This window comes from Pantherophis guttatus, chromosome 8, assembly GCF_059756535.1.
Source record: "Pantherophis guttatus breed Tessera chromosome 8, ASM5975653v1, whole genome shotgun sequence".
In the NCBI taxonomy this organism is placed as follows: domain Eukaryota; kingdom Metazoa; phylum Chordata; class Lepidosauria; order Squamata; family Colubridae; genus Pantherophis; species Pantherophis guttatus.
Genome location: NC_142070.1, coordinates 49553135 through 49573271, shown reverse-complemented (window position 1 = coordinate 49573271; position 20137 = coordinate 49553135). Strand labels below are relative to the sequence as shown.

At 36.6% G+C, this 20137-nt stretch overlaps 1 protein-coding gene across 2 annotated transcripts in view; it reads right to left on the bottom strand.

The window, feature by feature from the left end:
* GLRA3 (glycine receptor alpha 3) overlaps window positions 1-20137 on the bottom strand; it is a 77562-nt gene that overhangs the window by 41466 nt on the left and 15959 nt on the right. Inside the window, exon 3 of one of the 2 annotated variants that reach the window (XM_034442652.3) lies at window positions 16582-16649. The exons of the other annotated variant lie outside the window; for it this stretch is intronic. Within the exon in view, the coding sequence (XP_034298543.2) occupies window positions 16582-16649 (68 nt within the window). The remainder of the gene's footprint in view (window positions 1-16581; window positions 16650-20137) is intronic. 2 annotated transcript variants of the gene reach the window in all.

The following is a 20137-nucleotide window of genomic DNA, read 5'->3' as shown; positions in this document are numbered from 1 at the left end:
TGTTACAAAATAAATCTCTAAGATGTTCAACCATTTCTGCTTGCAAAGTTTTGTAGTACACCGCAGTTAAACCATCCGTTCCAGGAGCTTTAGCTGTTTTCAATTGTTTAATTGCGGCAATAATCTCCTCAGCTGTTATAGGATAATTCATTCTCTCCTTTTGTTGATTAGTAATTTTTATAACTCTTTTATTTTCTAAATATTTTTCTATAAGTCCATTCTGCATGTCATCTTTAGCATATAATTTAGTGTAATAATCTACAAAAACTTCTTTAATTAATTTTTGTTGAAAAATTTCCTTCCCTCCAATATCAATACTATCAATAGTCCGTATACTCTGCTTCTTCCTTAATGTATAAGCCAACCATCTGCCCGGTTTGTTAGCATTACAAAATGTATTATGTCTCGCATATTGTAAATTTGTTGCTGTTTGTTCCGCCATAAGCATTTGAAATTGATCTTTCAGAAGTTTTATAGCACCATGTATTCTTTCATCTGTTGGGTTTTTAATAAGTAACTGTTCTTTGTTCTTTATTTCTGCTTCCATTTCAGATCTTTTCTTTTGGCGATTCAATTTATGTTTAGAGTTCATATGAATGAGTACCCCTCTCATATACGCTTTACTCGCATCCCACACAATTTCAATTGAGGTACCCTTATTCAAATTCATTTCAAAAAATTCTTTCATCTGCTTTTTAAGTTCTGTTATATTTTTTTCATATCTAAACAAATTCTCATTTAATCTCCATGATCTTCTCTCAACCTTTCCCATCTCAATTTCTATCCATACTGGGCTGTGGTCAGTTAGAGTTCTTGGAAAAATCTTTGTTCTTTTTGTCTTAACAAGTAGATCATCTGATAATAAAATAAAGTTAATCCTAGAAAAAGATCTATGTCTATCAGAAAAGAAAGTAAAATCCAATTCTTTTGGATTATGTATTCTCCAAATGTCCTTTAATTCCAGATCTTCTTTCATATCAAAAAAAGTCTGTGGTAATCTAATCCTTGACTTCGCCAAACTCTTTTTATCTATTTTAGTGTCAATTACTCCATTCCAATCTCCCATGATTAAAATAGATCTATAATCCCATTGCAGTATTTTGGTGTGCAAAGTTTTGTAAAAATGATCCTGTTGTTGATTAGGAGCATAAATTCCAATCACTAGAATTTGGCCATTTACTGTGTGCAGTTCAAGAGCCTTGATAGTACAGTGGTTTAATGCACCCTGTTATTAACACAGCTGCCTGCAATTTCTGCTGGTTCGAATCTCTCCAAGGCTCAAGGTTGACTCAGCCTTCCATCCTTTCTAAGGTAGGTGAAATGAGGACCCAGTTTGTGGGGGCGATAAGCTGACTTTGTATAAAATATACAAAAGAATGAAGGCTATTGCTTAACGCATTGTAAGCCGCCCTGAGTCTCTGGAGAAGGGCGGCATATAAATCAAATAAAAAAAATTTGCCATGAACCTGCCTCCTTCATCTGCTTCTATAATTTTAGCTGACAGTCTTTTATTTATATAAATAACCACACCATTCTTTTTTTCCAAATTTGAGGCTATGAAGTGTGTTCCTAGTTTTGAATTTATCAAGTATTTTTGATCTTGTGTTCTAACATGAGTTTCTTGTAGGCAAATTATATCATTATTAAATTGTCTCAAATATGTAAATAATTTCTTCCTTTTCTGTGGTGAATTTAGTCCATTCACATTCCAAGATAGAAACTTAATCGTCATGTAGACTTTTTTGAAGCGACGAGCAGAATTGCCGAATATCTTCCGAAGTCTTCGGCTTTGCTCCCCCCATGGCTTCACATTCTTGTGTAGTACTCTTGACTCCCTTCTTATATTGTTGTGCCTTAGGTCTTTCCTGTTGTTGTTTTTCTTTAAGTTGCTTAGAAATTGCTCGAGTTACACGCTGGTCTTTAGCTTCAGCCATCTGGACTAGGTCCAAAGCCACATCTCTTGTAGTTAAAATCGGAGAAGGCTCTAACAGGGGCTCTTCCAGAAAACCTCCTACAGCACCCTGTATTTTCGCTGCCTCTGGTTCCATCTGCTTAAGCTGCTCTTCCATCTCTTGCTGAAGTTGCTTCTCCTTGTCACTCTCCTTTATCTCCAACACGGTGGATGTACGTGGAGATGGTGATCTCTCTTTAAAAACAGTAAAGTAGAATTGTTCTGCCTTCTCAACAGTGTTTAATCGATGTCTCTCTCCATTGTACCTCAAAATTATGCCAGTTGGGGCGTCCCACCGGAATGGAATTTGTTGTTTTTTTAATTCATTCACTAAAAATCCAAAATCTTTTCTATCTTTTAACATCTTGGGTGGTAGTTCTTTATAGACTCCAATCTGAGCTCCCTCCACTTGCACAGCAGAGAGAAAAGACTTTTGCAGATTCTGGTTTTTAACTGCCCTCCTGTCTGTCTGATATAGAACTGGTTAAAATTGTATACCAGAAATCCACTCACATGAATCAAATCCTTAACTTTTCCAGCAACCACAACACAGCACACAAAAGAAGCTGTGTCCAGGCTCTCTTCAAGAAAGCCAAAACACACTGCAGCACCAAATCCCTAAGAGAAGCAGAGGAGAAATACCTCTACAATGTTTTTCTCTGCAATGGCTATCCCAGGAATTTCATACTGTGATGAAATCCAAATCCAGAAAGCCATACAGAAAAGCACAGCATGGAAACAAATCCTGCTATACATAAAAGACACATTAAAAGTGGTTGCCAGGCTACTGCAACCCCTAGGAATAACAACAGCCCACAAATCTACATTCACACTCAGATGGAAACACTTACAAAAATCAAAGACAGGACACGGAAAGAAGACAGCACCAAGGTAATATACAGAATCAGCTGTAACAATTGTAACAATTTCTATGTTGGGCAGACAACAGCTGGAAACCAGAATCCATGAACATCAGCTGGCTGTCAAATGGCATGATTCGAAGTCCCTGATCACCAGTCACATCGACAACAAACAACATCAGTTCGACTGGAATAAAGGTGAAGTCACTGGCCACGCCCTAACCCATCAGGAACATGAATTTATCAAAGCCTGGCATTCTACCAATGGGCCCATCAACAAACATATTGAATTAGAATCAGAGTATGAACCAATAAGGAAGCAGACCATCCAAACCACCAACAGATGACAGAACTGACAAATCTCTCACCTGTTGAATTTCATGCATCACAACAACCAGTCAGAAGTCATAAGACTAGAATCAGCCTTGTGATTCAATCAGTCTTGTGACTCTATCAGTCTTGTGAGTCAATCAGTCACAAGACCAACTGATCACCCAGAATGATATAAATGAACAGGACACTCCACTCCAAAACCCTGCTGAAGATGTTACCTAGTTTGATAAAGAAATGTCTGGGAGCCAAGCAGCAAGCTTGGAGGACAAACCTCTGCCTAAATTTACAACCTGAGCTACAAATATTATCCATAATTTCTAAAAATATATATATCTAATGCTGCTGTTTGGTAATTCCTGCTGGAAATGGCAGAACTATAATCACATTTTTTCAACCATTAGATCAGAGTGGGCTTCACAGCTTTGCAAAATAAAACACAGCAGAACAAAACTCATAGACAATTTGTGCTAACAGAGGAAAACATGTAAATCCAAATCCTATGTTCAGATAAGCTAACCCTCAATTTTTATTCAAAATATGTTGAAAATATTGTAAAAAATGCCCCTCTCTGCAGATGCTCAAAATTTCTGTATGATTTAATTTTCATAATTAGCATATATTGGGCTTCATGGTATATAGTTGTAAATTCATATAACATTAGTTATGTAGCCAGAGTAAATATTGAGGAGCTCCCTTATGATGGAACAGAGCTGGAAGGGACTTTGGAAGTCTTCTAGTCCAGCCCCCTGCTCAAACAGGAGAACTTATACTATTTCAGACAAGTGACAGTCTAGTCTCTTCTTAAAAACCTCCAGTGATGGAGCACCCACAATTTCTGAAGGCAAGCTATTCCACTGGTTAATTGTCCTCACTATTAAGAAGTTTCTCCTTAATTCCAGATTGCTTCTCTCTTTGATTAGTTTCCAACCATTGTTTCCCCTCTTCTTTGTGGCAGCCCTTCAAATACTGGAATACTGCTATCATGTTACCCCTAATTCTTCTTTTCCTTAGACTAGCCAAACCCAAATCCTGCAGCCGTTCTTCATATGTTTTAGTCTCCAGGCCTTGATCATCTTAGTTGCTCTTCTTTGAACTTTTTCCAAAGTCTCAACATCTTTTTTGTAGTATGGAGACCAGAATTGGTTACAGTATTCCAGGTGTGGTTTTATTAGGGTTTTATAAAGTGGCACTAATACTTCGTGTTACCTTGATTCTATGCCTCTCTTTATACAACCCAGGATTGTATTAACCTTTTTAGCTGCTGCTGCACACTGCTGGCTCATATTCAATTGATCATCCGCTTGAACTCCAAGGTCCCTCTCACAGTTACTGTTTTTGATTTTTCCTGTCTAAATGTAAAACTCTGATTTTCTTCACATTAAAATTCATGTTGGTGGATAGATCTCATTTTTCAAGTTTGTTAAGATCTTTTTGGATCCTGAGCTTGTCTTCAGAGGTGTTGGCTATTCCTGCCAGTTTAGTATCATCTGCAAATTTGATGAGTTCCCCTTATATTCCCTCATCAAAGTCATTTATGAAGATATTGTAGAGTACTGGGCCTAAGATGGAACGTTGTGGTATTCCACTGGTTACTTCTCTGCTGTGGCTGTAGTACCATTAAGGACTACTAGTTGAGTATGGTTTGTCAGCCAGCTACAAATTCATCTGGTGGTGATATTGTCTATTCCACATTTTTCTAGTTTACCAGGAAGTAGGTTGTGGGCTACTTTGTCAAATGCCGTACTGAAATCTAAGAATACTATGTCCACAGCATTTCACTGGTCTACTAATTTAATCACTTTATCAAAGAATGAAATAATGATGGTGAAGCACAAGAACAACCTATTTGACTCTGGATAATATATGAAGCTATTTCTATTTCAATGGTTTTACTGTTTGAAAAAATTGAGGAATATATCTTAGTCATTGCTAATGTAGTAGTTATATTTTAGATATTTCATTTAAAAATATATATTATAAGACTTAGAAATGAAAAGTCCTTTCTACTCCAGCCCTCAATTTCTTTCTCTATATTAAAGAAATTATTCATCTGATAACTTCTGACAGCCTCTCCAACCATAGAAACTGCTTAGTGAGTCATGAAGGCAAAATTAAAATTCTTCTGGCAGTGTTGGCACTTTCTGAAATAAAGTCTCTGATGATGTTCATTGACAGCTGAACATTTAAGAGTTTAGATATGACCTCCCCTGCTGTTCCTTGAGATAGAATATATGTTCAGTGACCTATTCAAGATTATGTATGCACCTTTAAGCCATTCAGCATTACAGGACAGAAAATAATAGCTCATTTTTTTATATTCAGTTCTATCGTAAAATTGTCTCGGTGCTCACTTGAATTTCCCTGAAGAATATTTTTATTTCCATAAATTCCTCGTGAACATGGGAAAAGCTGGCATGAGAGGATTGAAGGTAATTCATAATAATTATATTAATTTGACCAAAGTCACATAATAAAAAAAAATTATTGCCTTATTTCATTTTCAGAAAGAAATTGATTCCCTTGCATTAAAGAACAAGCTTCACTATTGACTCTTAAATGTACTTTTTCTATTCTGCTCTCTTATTTTCTCTTCTCACTTTTGTCTCGCAATTATCACAAATTTCATTCTGGCTTTGATTTTTCTTTCAAAATGGTTATCTTAGCTTCCTAAGAACAACTACCAACAACCCCTGGATTTCCAATTTTATTACTAATGTCCAGAAGTGAGTGAATGAATACTGATCTCAATTTAAAAAGACAACAACTAACTTTTTTTGAAAAATAACTACCAAACTGAATTTGATAGAACTAGCCACTGTGATTAAAAACATAACAAATTCATTACCACATGAGATATGGTTGCTTGAAAATAAGGGAAGTTGAGTGCAGTTTCCAGTAATTGCTTGGCTGTGTTCAGACAGTTTTCTTGGAAACAAGAAATAGAAGTTTGTCACTGCATTTTTCTAGGAAATGTTTTTAAAATATGTTTAAAGGTTTAGAAACAGTCCTGGGAATTCTTAGTTATATCCTGCTTGTGCTTTTGGCTTAGTCCAACAAAAGTGACTAAGTGGCAGATGAGATTGAAGACACATTATATCTGGAGGATTCTTCATACATATCATACATGAGACTTTAGTAGTTTGCTTTATTTATTTAAAACATTTAAATCTACTTATCTGAAACTTTAGGATTTATGTAGAATAAAATAAATAAGAATAACAGGCATTTAAATAATGCTACATATGTAAATTGTTCAGGCTAGTAGAACTCCAAAGGAAAAGTGCTGTTTCATTTTCATCTTGAGGCTAATAAAATAGGAAAAATGTTCAATACATACAATGTTTGTTTACATTACATTTACTTTTGTAAACTTTGCTGATGTCCATCCTTCAACAGGAGAAATTGAAGATAATAATAATAATAATAATAATAATAATAATAATAATAATAATAATGGAGTTCTGCTTTTCATAAACTCTTTTTTTTAGCTGCAGTTAGAATAATCTAAGGGCAGGAGTTTATTTCCCAGGCTCATTGCTAAAACACATGTAGTTGACATAAAAAATATAGTATAGGTCTTTAAAAATAATGGAATACAAGCACAAGGGTTTATTTTCTGCCAGTTTATTACTCTAACTCTACCATTCTGAATGGACAGTTATAACTATTTCAAAAGGAATTCCTTTCCCATATGAGCAAGACATTCCGTTTTCAAGCTACTGTATTTAAAATGTTCTTTACAAGTTCTTCTTGCAGCTTTAACTTTATCTTTGTAATAGTATTCTGAGTGTTGCTCTCATTAAACCTTTTGGAAAAAAAATATCACTTCAGTTCATTAAAGTTTACTCTAGTCTAGACAAAAGAATGCAAATGAAAATAGCTTCTTCCACTGGAGTGAATGGGAAATTTATGCTAAGTGGAATTTCTACGTTCAAATGGAGTTTTAAATTAGTTTTCAGTTAATATGTTTCCAAAGGAATTCAGTTAGTGCTTACAGATAGTATTTAATGCAATCTCAGCAAGGTTATAATCAAAATGGTGCTTTATGCTTTTATATTGTCAATAATTAATGTAAAAATGAATAGTTTTTACTCTATGGCTTTATTTTTAGAGATTCAGGCAAAAATGCTACTGTACAAAGATTGTGTTATTAATCTTTGACTGTATTATATTGCTTTGTATTGTTATTATCATTCAGAATTTGTAAAAAAGAAACTTTAAAAAACTTTAATAATGTTATGATCTGAAATTTTTCATTCTAAACTACAATAGTTTCAGATGATATCAATACTAAAATACTGTGGGGTTTGGGTTTTTTTTACGAATTTTGAATAATAACAATACAACCTTTTCCAGGATAATTTACAATTATCAGATTTTCCCGATACAAACAAGCAATTAGAATTTTTTAAAAATTAAGAAAAGGAAACATTTTGATATTGCTTATTCTATAGTCTAAGGAAAGCATGCATGCTTTAAAGCCTGTTTGCATTTCCTCTATGAAGTCCTACAGCATAATTGATTAATCAAGAAAAATTATGCCAGCCCTGTATTGGCTCCAAACATGTGCATATTGTTAAGTCTTTAAACATTTTGAGACCATGCCAAAAATTAAAGAATCTTAATTAAATAACACTGCTGTCCTCATCCTTTATAATGGTGTATTCTAGCAACATTTTTGTTTTGATTTGTTGAAAATCTTAATAATTAATTACAAAACTACAAAAATTAAATATCTAATCTAATCTAATTAGAATTAAAATGGTTTTCTCATGCCTACCTGTAGTTAGCCACCTAAAAATCTTGGAAAAGATGGAAAAATTAACGTGAGATTGAAATGAAAAAAAATATCTTGTTTTGAAAGTCATCAAACTATTTTCTGTACCTTAGCTATCTTTAACATTACAAATTTCAGTAATGCCCCCCCCTTTTTTTGCTTTTGCTCTGATAAATTTATTTGACAGGGATGAGTTCACTAATAAGCTACATGCCCAAAGCTATGATTACTGACTGTGACTGAAGATGCACTGATGTTTATGTAAGCCCCATGCTTATACTTAGATCTAGTGTAAACTCATAACTAAGTAACTAAACTAGTGGTGAAACAATTGCTGGGGATTCACTTGGCAACTGAAGTATGCTAAGTATTCTTCTATTTGTACATACTTTATCTTTACATTTATCATTATCCTGAAGTGATGTTAAAGTTGTAACAGAAATGTATTTAGTTTGCATTTTAACACAAACTTCCTAACTGACACCTCTCCAGCAAAATAACAGCTATCCTGATTAGGCTGAAGATCTCTCATTCTTTTTCCATGAACCAATGAAAAGTCCCCAGGGAGGATTTCAGTGTAATAGTATCACCCCCTTATGGTTTCTAGCAATTGATAATGGTATGCCTTCTTTCTTTTCTGTCAGAAGTGATATAGTGCCATTTATTTTCCGTGAATATGTTCACCTTTTAAAAAATTCATCTGCTTTGATGGCCATCTTTGCATCCTCAGGAAACAAATTCCTTGAATTATTTATGCACTATGTGTAACAGCATTTTTCTTTATCTATCCTGATTTGTCCACCCTTAACTTCATCCTGCTTCTTATTTTGAAGAGGAATAAAAACCAATATTCATTCTCTCTTCATCACAAACAATTGCTTGTATCTCTACTCTAAATGATTTGATTAGTTATGCACTAAGAAGTCAGTGTTGACGCCCAGCAACAAACAGATAGCTGGTCTCCTGGCCCCCAGGTCTTCTAACATTGTACAATTTATCTTGCTGCTGCTTGTCCTCTCCATCTTTCCTCCACCTTTCCCAAAACTATAGATTTGTCATGGTATCTAGTTTTTCATATACTATGTCTAAAATATTATAATTTAAACATTGTCATTTACACCTTGACTGAGGTGTAAATGACACGTTGTTTCTTTTCTTGATTATTTATGGTACTGTTAAGATACCTTTGGAATTTAGGAGCATTCTTTTATTCTGATTACTAACCAATTACATTTCCCCTCTATACAATGAAGCACAGCTGCTGTAATGTTCCACACTAGAGAGTTATTGCAGCATTTTAACAACTTACTATTCTTGTTCTAAATTTTTCCCTATTATACAGTATATTGTTTGAAATAGGTGGTCAGAATCATGCTATTCTCAGTATGCACATATCTGAAGACATCATGAAATTGACAGTTTTATTTATTTCCAAATAATCCCCTGAATTTGATATTTTTTCAGATGTAGTTTTAAAAAGAAAAAAATACATTTATAAGATGTACATACCAGGTAAACAGCAAAAACTAATATGCAGCATCACAAATCAAACACTGCCAGGATCAATAATTGGCAGGATAGATTATATTAAGACAATGTGTATAAACTTTATCTCACTATTAATGAGGTGAGATGGGAATGGACTTAATTCCATTGTCATATACTGCATTCTCCTGATCAAGTTCCTGTGTGGCAATCATAAATTCAAAAATAGGGAAAATGGTAGCATTTGGTTTCTGCTTATACTGGGCCACTGATGACCTATAAAATGCCATTGTGCCATCCCTGTTCCTCCCATTAATAACTTTATTTTCTTTTCATTTTTTAAATTGAGAAACAGCACAGTGGTTAAAATTAGAGGGGAAGTTTGGAGTAAGCTTTAACTTGGAGAATCAATATAAAGATGGAGCAGTGTTATTTTGTCACTGCATTGAAGCTGACTTGGCACATCTTGGGTTTGTTAGGCTGAGCTTCCTGAAACTGCAACAGTATGCATACCAGAAGTTGTAGTTTGCATGATAGATTATATAATATGTATGGTTTCTCTGAATTGATATATAACACTCATTTCAGAAGAAATCTAATGTGAGCATACTGCATTGGTGTTTGGAATGGAGAATTATAATCAATAATAATATATGCAGGATCTAGTGCTTAGATGAATAGTGTTTACATTACATAAATATTTGAAATGTATTGTAATATACTTAATTCTATTAAAACAGTTTTTGTTCATTGCATAATTCTTAAAAGAACAGAGTGAAACACTACCTCTTATTTGATGTTGGTATACGTTGTATCAAGCTTCTAAATGTATTTAGGCTGCTTTCACTTTCACAGCTGGCCAATAGATTGGGGGGAAAGGGGGGGAGAGATTGGAATGTTCATTTCAGACAATAACAAGAAACTGTCCCACGGGAACCAAGGACATTCCAGCAGATGTCTGTCAGAGTTGTGGAGATTTTCCCATAACAATACCTGGACACATAATTGGACAATGTGACCATCACTAATGGGGGGAGGTATGCAGTTTTTCATAAAGAGATTGGATTGTCTCAACAGTGCTTGGTTGGTTGGGTTCATCAGGCAGAACCTTGACATTAAACCAACTCTCCCAAGATCCTAAACTAACATAGGGGTCCTGGGGCCCTGCAGCTTGTCTGGCTACCTCTGGAAGAGCTGTGAAGACCAAGGAGAAGATGGCCTGGCTGGAACATAAAGGAGAGCAGGCAGCCAAGCCCGGGAGGCTCTGATTGCATCCTGAGTGGATCTCAGTGCCAAGATGAAGGAGAAAGCTGAGCCACTAGCAGCATGGGATAAGGCCAAGGTGGCTGGGGGCCTCAGCCAGGCAGGAGAGGAACTGTGGTAGGCTATGGCACCAGAGGCGGCCAGAGCCACGTTCCCTCTGATCTCTCCTGGGATGTCATTCATCCATGATCTGAGATGGAGAGGCCCAGGGAAGTGCCCGCTGAGATGGAAATTCCTCACTTTACCGGCTCCTATTGCTGCGAACTCCTGAGGCGTGTTCCTGGTATGTGCTTACAGTATGGCCAAGAGAGTCACCAAGCTGCAGTCTGCCCAGCACTGGCACCAAGGCTGACTCCAAGAACCTGGACCCTGTCAGAGGCCAAAGGAACCACCAAGGACAGGGGAAGAGAAGTCGTGAGGGGCATGCCAGATTGTGTAGGTCACCCCGAACAGTGAAGGGGAGAAAACTCTAACTGGGGAGGACCCAAAATTGACTCTCTTTGAGAACAACAGTGAAGGGGAAAATGACCCGATGATAAGCAAGGTCATCAATCCTTTGTCAGCTAAAATAGAGATCATACTGCCCCACTTGAGGGTGAAGGGTAAAAGCCTAATAGATTCAGGGTGCACCTGATGCTTAATCAGCCTGCAGGTGGTATGAAAGCTGGCATTGCAAGGGAGAAGGCTATGCCAGCCAGCCTTCAAGCAGGTTGATGGCTCCATGTTAGGAGGGCTATCCGCCTCCTACCTGACTGAGGCAGTGCACCTAAGGCTAGGGGACTACAAAGAAACCACTCAATTCATAGTGGCCCCAAAAATGGCAGAAGCCATGATATTGGAGTTATTCTGGTTAACCAAATGGAGCCCAGTCATACACTGTGGAAAAAATGCAAGGCATGTAATGATGGGAAAGGGTCCCATCACCATGGAGGAAAAGCAAAATGAGCCTGAGCGGCAGAAAGATAAGTAAAAAGAACCTGAGCACATGTGTGTGTAGAAAACATGTACCCTCTCCCCCTCATGAAAGACATGTTGGGACACTTAGCCAACAGACCTGAGAGGTGTACTACCAAGTGAAAATCAAGGAAGGCAATGAATGGAAAACTGCCTTTAACTGCCCATTAGGATGCTACCAGTTTAAAGTGATGATTTTCGGACTACAGGGAGTCCCTGCCGTATTCATGCAGCTAATTAATGAGGTGCTGTACAACGGGGTCTTAGTATATCTGGATGGCATTCTGATCTATTTTGAGACAATTGAGGACCATGTGAAACCAGTGAGACAAGTGCTGAAAATTTTTTTCCTCATAACCCTCATAACCAAAACAGGAGGTAAAAAATGCATGAAATAAAGATGAATTTCAAAGTATTCTGAATCTTTGACAAAAAGCCATGCAAGCTAAATGACAAATATTTCCATCTATGCAATATACTGTTGACACTCTTTATTTAAAAAATTTGAAAGATTATATAATGTAAAGGGACTGTTTTACCACTACAATCTTTTCTTTGACAACTAGTTCCCAGTAAAATTGTCTGAATCTCTAATGGAATGTCTAATGGAAAGTTTTCAAAAGTAAGCATACATCTATAGAATGATATCCTACTAACTAAAACAGCATTAGAGTATTATATATATGTGATCCATAATGCATATAAGTGGCCTAGTTTAATTTCTTTTATTTGTTTATTCAATTTCTAAGGCTGCCCAACTCAACCAGGTGACTCTTGGTGGTTAAAATTTTATTTTGAAATAAAAGTTAAATGAAAAAAGTTAAAGAATAATAAAGCTCATATTATAAAACAGCTGCTTTGATCCTGACTAAATTTGGCAAAAAAAAAAATCATTTTAGCTGCAAAGATGCATAATTTAAAAGGATACCATTAGATACTGGCAATCTCTGAAATCAGGACTACAATTTAATACTAGTTGATGAAAACTGTGTACTTGGTGTAATGAAAAATTATAACTGCTTGTATTCAGGGCCCTGGAGATTTATATGTGCAGTATGTATCCAAAATTGCAGTTTTCATTCTTGATTAAAATGAGAGATGAAATGAAGAGGTTTCTGGATACAAGGAAAAGTTCTATTGAAAGCTGAACAAGCATAGTTAGTGTGATCAGAATAGATGTACTTATTCCTCTTCTGCAATCAGGGACTTTCACCATATGGTTTGCCTAAAATGACAGATCCAATGGATGTATAGTTCAAATATGATTCCACTTAAAATATTTTCCATTTTTTTAGATCTCTCAGCGGCTTTTGATACCATCGATCATGGTATCATGTTGCGCCGGCTGGAGGGACTGGGAGGGGGGAGCACCGTCTTGTGGTGGTTCTCCTCCTATCTCTCTGATCGGTCGCAATCTGTGTTGACAGGGGGGCAGCGGTCGACCCTGAGGCGCCTTGTTTGTGGGGTGCCACAAGGGTCAGTCCTCTCGCCCCTCCTGTTCAACATTTATTTGAAGCCGCTGGGCGAGATCATCCATGGTTTTGGGGTGGAGTTCCATACTCAACTGTATATCTCCACCCCAGACCATCCCAACGATGCCTTGGAAGTGATGTCCCAGTGCCTGGAGGCCGTGCAGGTCTGGATGGGGAGAAACAGGCTTCGACTCAACCCTTCCAAGACCGAGTGGCTGTGGCTGCTGGCATCCCGGTATAGCCAGCTGGTGCCATCGCTGGTTATTGGGGGCGAATCATTGGCCCCCACGGAAAGGGCCCGCAACTTGGGCATCCTCCTGGATGCACGGCTGTCTTTAGAAGAGCATATGACTGCCGTGGCCAGGAGGGCTTTCTATCAGGTTCGCCTGATACACCAGTTGCGCCCCTTTCTGGATCGGGACTCCTTACGCACGGTCACTCAAGCACTCATCACTTCTCGTCTGGACTATTGTAATGCTCTCTACATGGGGCTCCCCTTGGGGTGCACCCAGAGGCTCCAACTGGTGCAGAATGCGACCGCGCAAGGGATTATGGGAGCGACGGGGCGCTCCCATGTGACTCCTCTCCTGCGCGAGCTGCATTGGCTTCTGGTGGACTTCCAGGTGCGCTTCAAGGTGTTGGTGATCACCTTTAAAGCGCTCCATGGCTTAGGGCCGGGGTACTTACGGGACCGCCTTCTGCCACCAATTGCCTCCCACCGGCCAGTTCGCTCCCACAGAGAGGGCCTCTTCAGGGTGCCGTTGGCCAGACAATGTCGGCTGGTGACCCCCAGGGGGAGAGCCTTCTCTGCGGTGGCACCTACCCTCTGGAACAATCTACCCCCAGAGATACGAGTGATCCCAGACTTCCGGACTTTTTGTCGGGCCCTTAAAACCTACTTTTTTCAGTTAGCTGGGCTGTCCTGATCTTATGGTTGGTTTTAAAATTTGATATTGATTTTAATTGAAATGTTTTAAATTATGGGCCAAATTTTATTTAATTATTTTAAATCTATTTTAACTTTTGTGTACAAATGTTTTATATTTGGCTGTTCACCGCCCTGAGTCCGGAAGGAGAAGGGCGATATAGAAATCTGAAAAATAAATAAATAAATAAATAAATGTGACAGAAGCAAATTAATGTGTTTAGATTTGCTCTTCATCATTAAAATTAATTAATGTACTCTAAAGAACCAGAAGTGCACTTTTATTTATGGATTTGGCTACATTTTCATTCATTAAGTCACTATGGGAGGGGCAGACCTTGTTATGCTCATAAAAAATTGACATGTAAACATATTCTTTACCAATTAGTTTCTGGATGCAATTCAAAGTGCTAGTTATTGCCTATAAAACCATAAATACCATAGGGCCTATTTGTTTCCCCATAGTATCTAACTGTCTGTGCATTCCAATAGAGTCAACTTGTTTCAAAACTCATAGATTAAGAAATGTCACATTGTTTAGTCAATGTTCCTGTACCTGCTGTTTGAAACAACAACTCTCTGCAGATCAGGGGTGAAATGCTCCTGGTTCGGACTGGATCACCCAATCCGGTAGCGATGGAGGCGGGTGGTTTAGAGAACTGGTAGCAAAAATCCCTGCCCCCTCCCCCATTGCCCAGCTGAGCTGCGCAATCATCAGAGGCTTTTTTTTAATTTTTAAAAGCATTTTTTCTACAACCTCTTTGGCCGAAAAAATGCTTTTAAAGGTTAAAAAAAAAAGCCTCTGATGATCACGCAGCTCAGCTGGGATCATCAGAGGCTTTTAAAAACATTTTTTCTACAACCTCTTCGGCCAAAGAGGTTATAGAAAAAATGTTTTTAAAAGGAAAAAAAGCCTCTGCCGATCAGGCAAGTTAGCTGGGATCGTCAGAGGCTTAAAAAAATAAAGCTTCTGCCGATCAGGCAAGTCAGCTGGGATCGTCAGAGGCTTTTAAAAAAAAAAAGAAAGCCTCTGCTGATCAGGCAAGTCAGCTGGGATCGTCAGAGGCTTAAAAAAATAAAGCTTCTGCCGATCAGGCAAGTCAGCTGGGATCGTCAGAGGCTTTAAAAGCATTTTTTAACAACCTCTTCAGCCGAAGAGGTTGTAGAAAAAATGGTTTTAAAAGAAAAAAAAAGTTGGCCACACCCACTCAGTCATATTAACCCCCCCCCACCACCACCACGAAGCTATGCACACAGAACTGGTAGTAACAAATTTTACATTTCACCACTGCTGCAGATTCATATGCCCTCATTTTGTCTACCTCCAAGAGTTCTTTAAAATACTAGTTCTTCTGCCAGGCCTTGGGTTAAGATGTTTGGATAAGCCACTTTAAGCTAAGGGAGTATATGGAAGAGTGGTTTTGTTCCTTCAGACAAGTTGCTCACGGAATTGTTAATTTAATTTTGTTACGCTATCCAGAGGCATCCTACAAAATAAATAAATAACTACACAAACAAATAAGGAGAGGAAAAAGAGGAATATCAATAAACAGAGAGACTTAAGAAGTATATTACTATGGTAGCAAACAATAAATAAACATAGAAGAAAATTCTGGTTAGGAGATATGGTAATTTTGAATGAATAAAAGTAATGCAAAGGGACAGTAAGAAGCCCCAAGGAGAGAAAGGAAAAAGATCAATATGACACTGAGTACAATAAGAAATCTATTATTTGACTAGAGGAAAAATATAATTTAATTGCTGCATTTATTTATTTTAAACCATTGAATTATTTCAAACCTTAGAGGGAAGTATTATATACATACATAAATAAGCAATTCAACATGATGTACACAGAAAGGGTTAGTGTAACAATAAGAACTAATATATAAAGAGAATAAATAGATAAATTAATAATTTCAAGTTTAACAATAAATGGAAGACAACTACAGAAGAAGGTTAATTTTGTTTTAGTATTGTACAAAAAGTGATGTGCTTCTGAAAATGATCCATGATAAGGTAACGAAAAGAATTGGAAAATAAGCTGTGTCCAAAAGCAATCAGTTGACAATGTTATGCAATGTGAAAAGGGTTGATGAAAGGAGGATTCAGGATTTTCTTTTTCCTTTCTAAAGAATGAATGGAAACATATATTTATTAAGGAGCATTGGAATTACATAGAATAATATATACTTATTATGCAATAAATGCATAATATTTTAGTTGCTCCACCTCTCATTCTTACACATATTAAGTCACTTATTTCAAAGTCATTTGGGTACAACTGTCACTCAAATATGTTGCAGTTAGATGGTTAGCTTCTTAGCAATTATAACATTTATCCTATTGTGACTTACAGTGCTACATTATGGTATTTTTATTATAATTTTACCTTAATTTAAAATTTTATCCTGTATATTGAATATATATATTTGCTGATGTTTCATTGAAACTTATATTTGTGTCTGTATGTATAATGTGTTTTAGTTGTAATATCGATGATGCCATATGCTAAATAAATATACTTTAATATGTTGAATTTTCCATAAAGAGCATCTTACCATTGTTGTTTCTGCAATGGATCCAAAACTATTAATGAAGATGTTGCATGTAACATTTACTGGAGGCCCTATAAAACATTAAGGCATGAAGAAATTAGTGTCTATATGAAAGTGAACTATTTGTACTATTTTCAAAATTTATTAAAAGGCTAAATTTCAGTGGAAAAGAAAGTTATTTTTAAGGGTATGGTTTGAATAATGAATATTATACTGGCATGGTAATCATGTGTCTATATTGGATTGATACTGGTAATTCTTGAAATCCATTAGTAATTGACCAAGCTTCTAGAACTATTGTTTTTAAACAATAAAGAATTCATGATAGTTGAATCAAATATTTGGATGCTTTTGAAAGATAATTTTGTGCAACTTGTTGAGTAGTTGATTTTACTTTGAAGGATACAATAGACCAGGGATGTCAAACTCAAGGCCTGTGGGCTGGATCTGGCCTGTTGGGTGCTTAGATCTGGCCCGTGGAGCCACCCTGGAAACAGCAAAGGACCAGACCGCAGTACCTCTGCCAGCAAAAATGGAGCCCAGGAGGGCTGCGTGCGGCCCTCTTGAGCTCTGTCTTCGCTGGCAGAGAATGTCAGGAGCCCATTGCAGCTGAAAATGGAGCTCACGAGGACTGCGGGTGGCACTTCCAAGATCAGTTTTCATTGGCAGAGGATTGCAGGAGGCTGTTGCAGCCAAAAATGGAGCTCCGGAGCCTGTTTTAATTGGCAGAGTGCTCGGGCCACCACACAGGTGCCCCCAACATGACTGATGTCGAGCTGGCCATGACCACCCTGGCCACACTCACCCCAGCCCCCCAAGGTCAAACACAACCCTGATGCGGTCCTCAATGAAATCAAGTTTGACACCCCTGCAATAGACAATACAGTTCTACAGCACAATGACTAAAAGTGACATTATTTCATAAAGCTATTCCTCCAATTCAATTCAATCCAATTCAACCTAATCATGTTGTATAATTCTGAAAGGTAATAAGGGTATTTCATGCTACTGTCATGATTCACACATGTTTTACATTTTAATTTCAAACATTTAGAGACAAAAACTTCTATTTAAAACCTGATTACATCATAGGTCAGTATACAAATAAAATGTAAAATATTTCCAATAAATGACATGAATATATTAGTGAAAGGGAATTTACTCCATTTCTTGGCAATTACTATAGTGTTAACCTTTTTTTTAATCATTTGAAATATGCCTTCTTATAATTAAATTAAAGAGAAAAATTAAATTCTGTTCTCATATCTAAATCTTCCCAAATGGTTCAATGTATCTTAGCGAAATGAAGATGATCATATGATTATTAGTTGCCTATCTTAATATCACTTTCATATTTTATGTGTGAATGATCAAATCCTATTGATGAAATCATTGCCCAATTTAAAATGGTCAGTCACCAAATACTAATTCAATAGAAAAAAATCTAGTAGCTTTATTTGCTACTAGGACATCTGCTATCAACCTATAGCTTTTTTCCTTCTTTTGTGGGTATAAGCAGATACAAACTAATAAATAATGCTGTAGCCATTCTTTTTTTAAAAGGGCCATGAGACCTATTGTAATTTTATAAAAACAATAATATAAAATTTCCAAGCTGATGTTTTATTTTGCAGCATGGTAACTTCCTTTTTAATTTTGATTACATTTAAACAAAATTACTTGAGTTAATTAAATTACTTGTATATAATTCCTACATATTTTTATTTTTCAGATATATAGCACTGTGGATACATAATATTTTGTTTATTTTATTTTCTGCTTTCTGCTTAACTGGAACCCGATACCACAAATTATCACTGGGGGGAGGGGGGATGAATTTAGAAAACATCACACAATATCATAAATATTTTGAAGTTGCAAAATCCACTAATGGGTTTACATCTGTCCCATCCTACATTATAATATAGTAGATCAGGATGATTGTACTGTATATATTCTAAGCTTCAGAATCCAATCACTAAATGAATTCCTAAGACTTAAGCTTTCTATTTATATCTTCTTTTCTGAGATCTTTTTAAAAGCAGAAAGAAAGGAGGGGAAATTATTTGTTTGAAATAATCTTTTGTTCAGAATAGCTTTACATTAAATTGAAATGGAAGTTGTGCTGATAAGCTAAACTGTGATAAATAAATATTAACATCTTAAGTCCTGGCAGTAGTTGTGTAGGAATGAAAAGTGGTGAAATTATAATGCAATATTAGAAGTATTTTTCATCTTGAGTAATTAAAGAAGTTTATACCCGTCCCAATTTATCTCCAATGGTCTGAGGATACAGTGTAGTGTATGCATGGCTACATATCATTGTTAGGTATTTTGTGTCTACAATATTTGTGTGATTTGCAGACTGTGTCTGCAAACGAAGCAGTTTGGTAAATCTGCTCTAATCCTTTGCTCTAAGGCTATTGTGAAAAAGCATTTATTGTATAGAACTAATCATAAGGAATTGTTGAAATAAATTTAAACTCATTTTGGCAGTATTTTATATATGCTAGACCAGGCTTTTTCAACTAAGGTTCTGGGAACCCTAGGATTCTTCAAAAGGCCACTAGGGGTTTCCAGGGAGATCATGATTTATATATATAACAAAACAGTGACCGAACAAAAAAGCTCCAACATCCAACCCTAGGTTGACCCATTGGTGTGTATGGACTCTGTGCAAGCAGGAAGATGAGCAAAGCCTGAGCTGAGGAGTGAAGAGTGAGCCAAGTCAAGCTGAGGAATGAGCAAGGACAGAGGAATAGCAGATGGTGGAGAATGCACAAGAGAGATGCCACCAGGGCCTCCATGCCAGGGTTCTTTGCCAGTTTGCCAGTTTACTACCCTGCTTTTCTGAAAGTATAGTGCCCTGGGGGACTCCATCTCAAAGGGGTTCAGGAGATCTAGGACTGGCCTGGGCACCAGTGTCAGCAGGAGCCACCACAAAGTTTTAGGGGAGGGGGGGAGGAAAACTTTTTATTTATTTTTAAGTTTAAGAACACTCTTAATGCATATATACAGGTCTACACATAAAATGAAGATACTATTTTTCAACGTCTGGCCTGACGTTGAAGGCCTGAAAAATAATACAAGGCTTCCTCCAGATTTAAAAGTTGAGAAAGATTGTGCTAAATCATACTGCTTAACTCAAATAGTTATTTGTTATTTGAATTGTACACACATAATAAAATGATTTAGTAACTCTAAGATATTTCTAATTGTTGCTTTCTTCTGTGTGAAGATTTCAATATTGCTTTCCTAGATTTCCCTTCTAGTGTATTTGGAAAGCTATATTATTTTTGTAATTCAGGATTTATATTCATGAAAGCACACTGAAGAAGATCAGCCTGCCTACTAATGTATAGTCTTATGCTTATTTTAACTATTTCCACTTTCTCATATTTGATTTTGATTCTATCAGTCTTTTCAAGACTCCAATAGATTTGGAGCATTCCTTTAATACCTTTCTGTACCTTCACACAATTTCTCCCATTGCATTGTTGGACTATGCATTTCTTTTTATTTTCTTTATCCATTAAAAACAGCCAAATAAAAGCAAGTA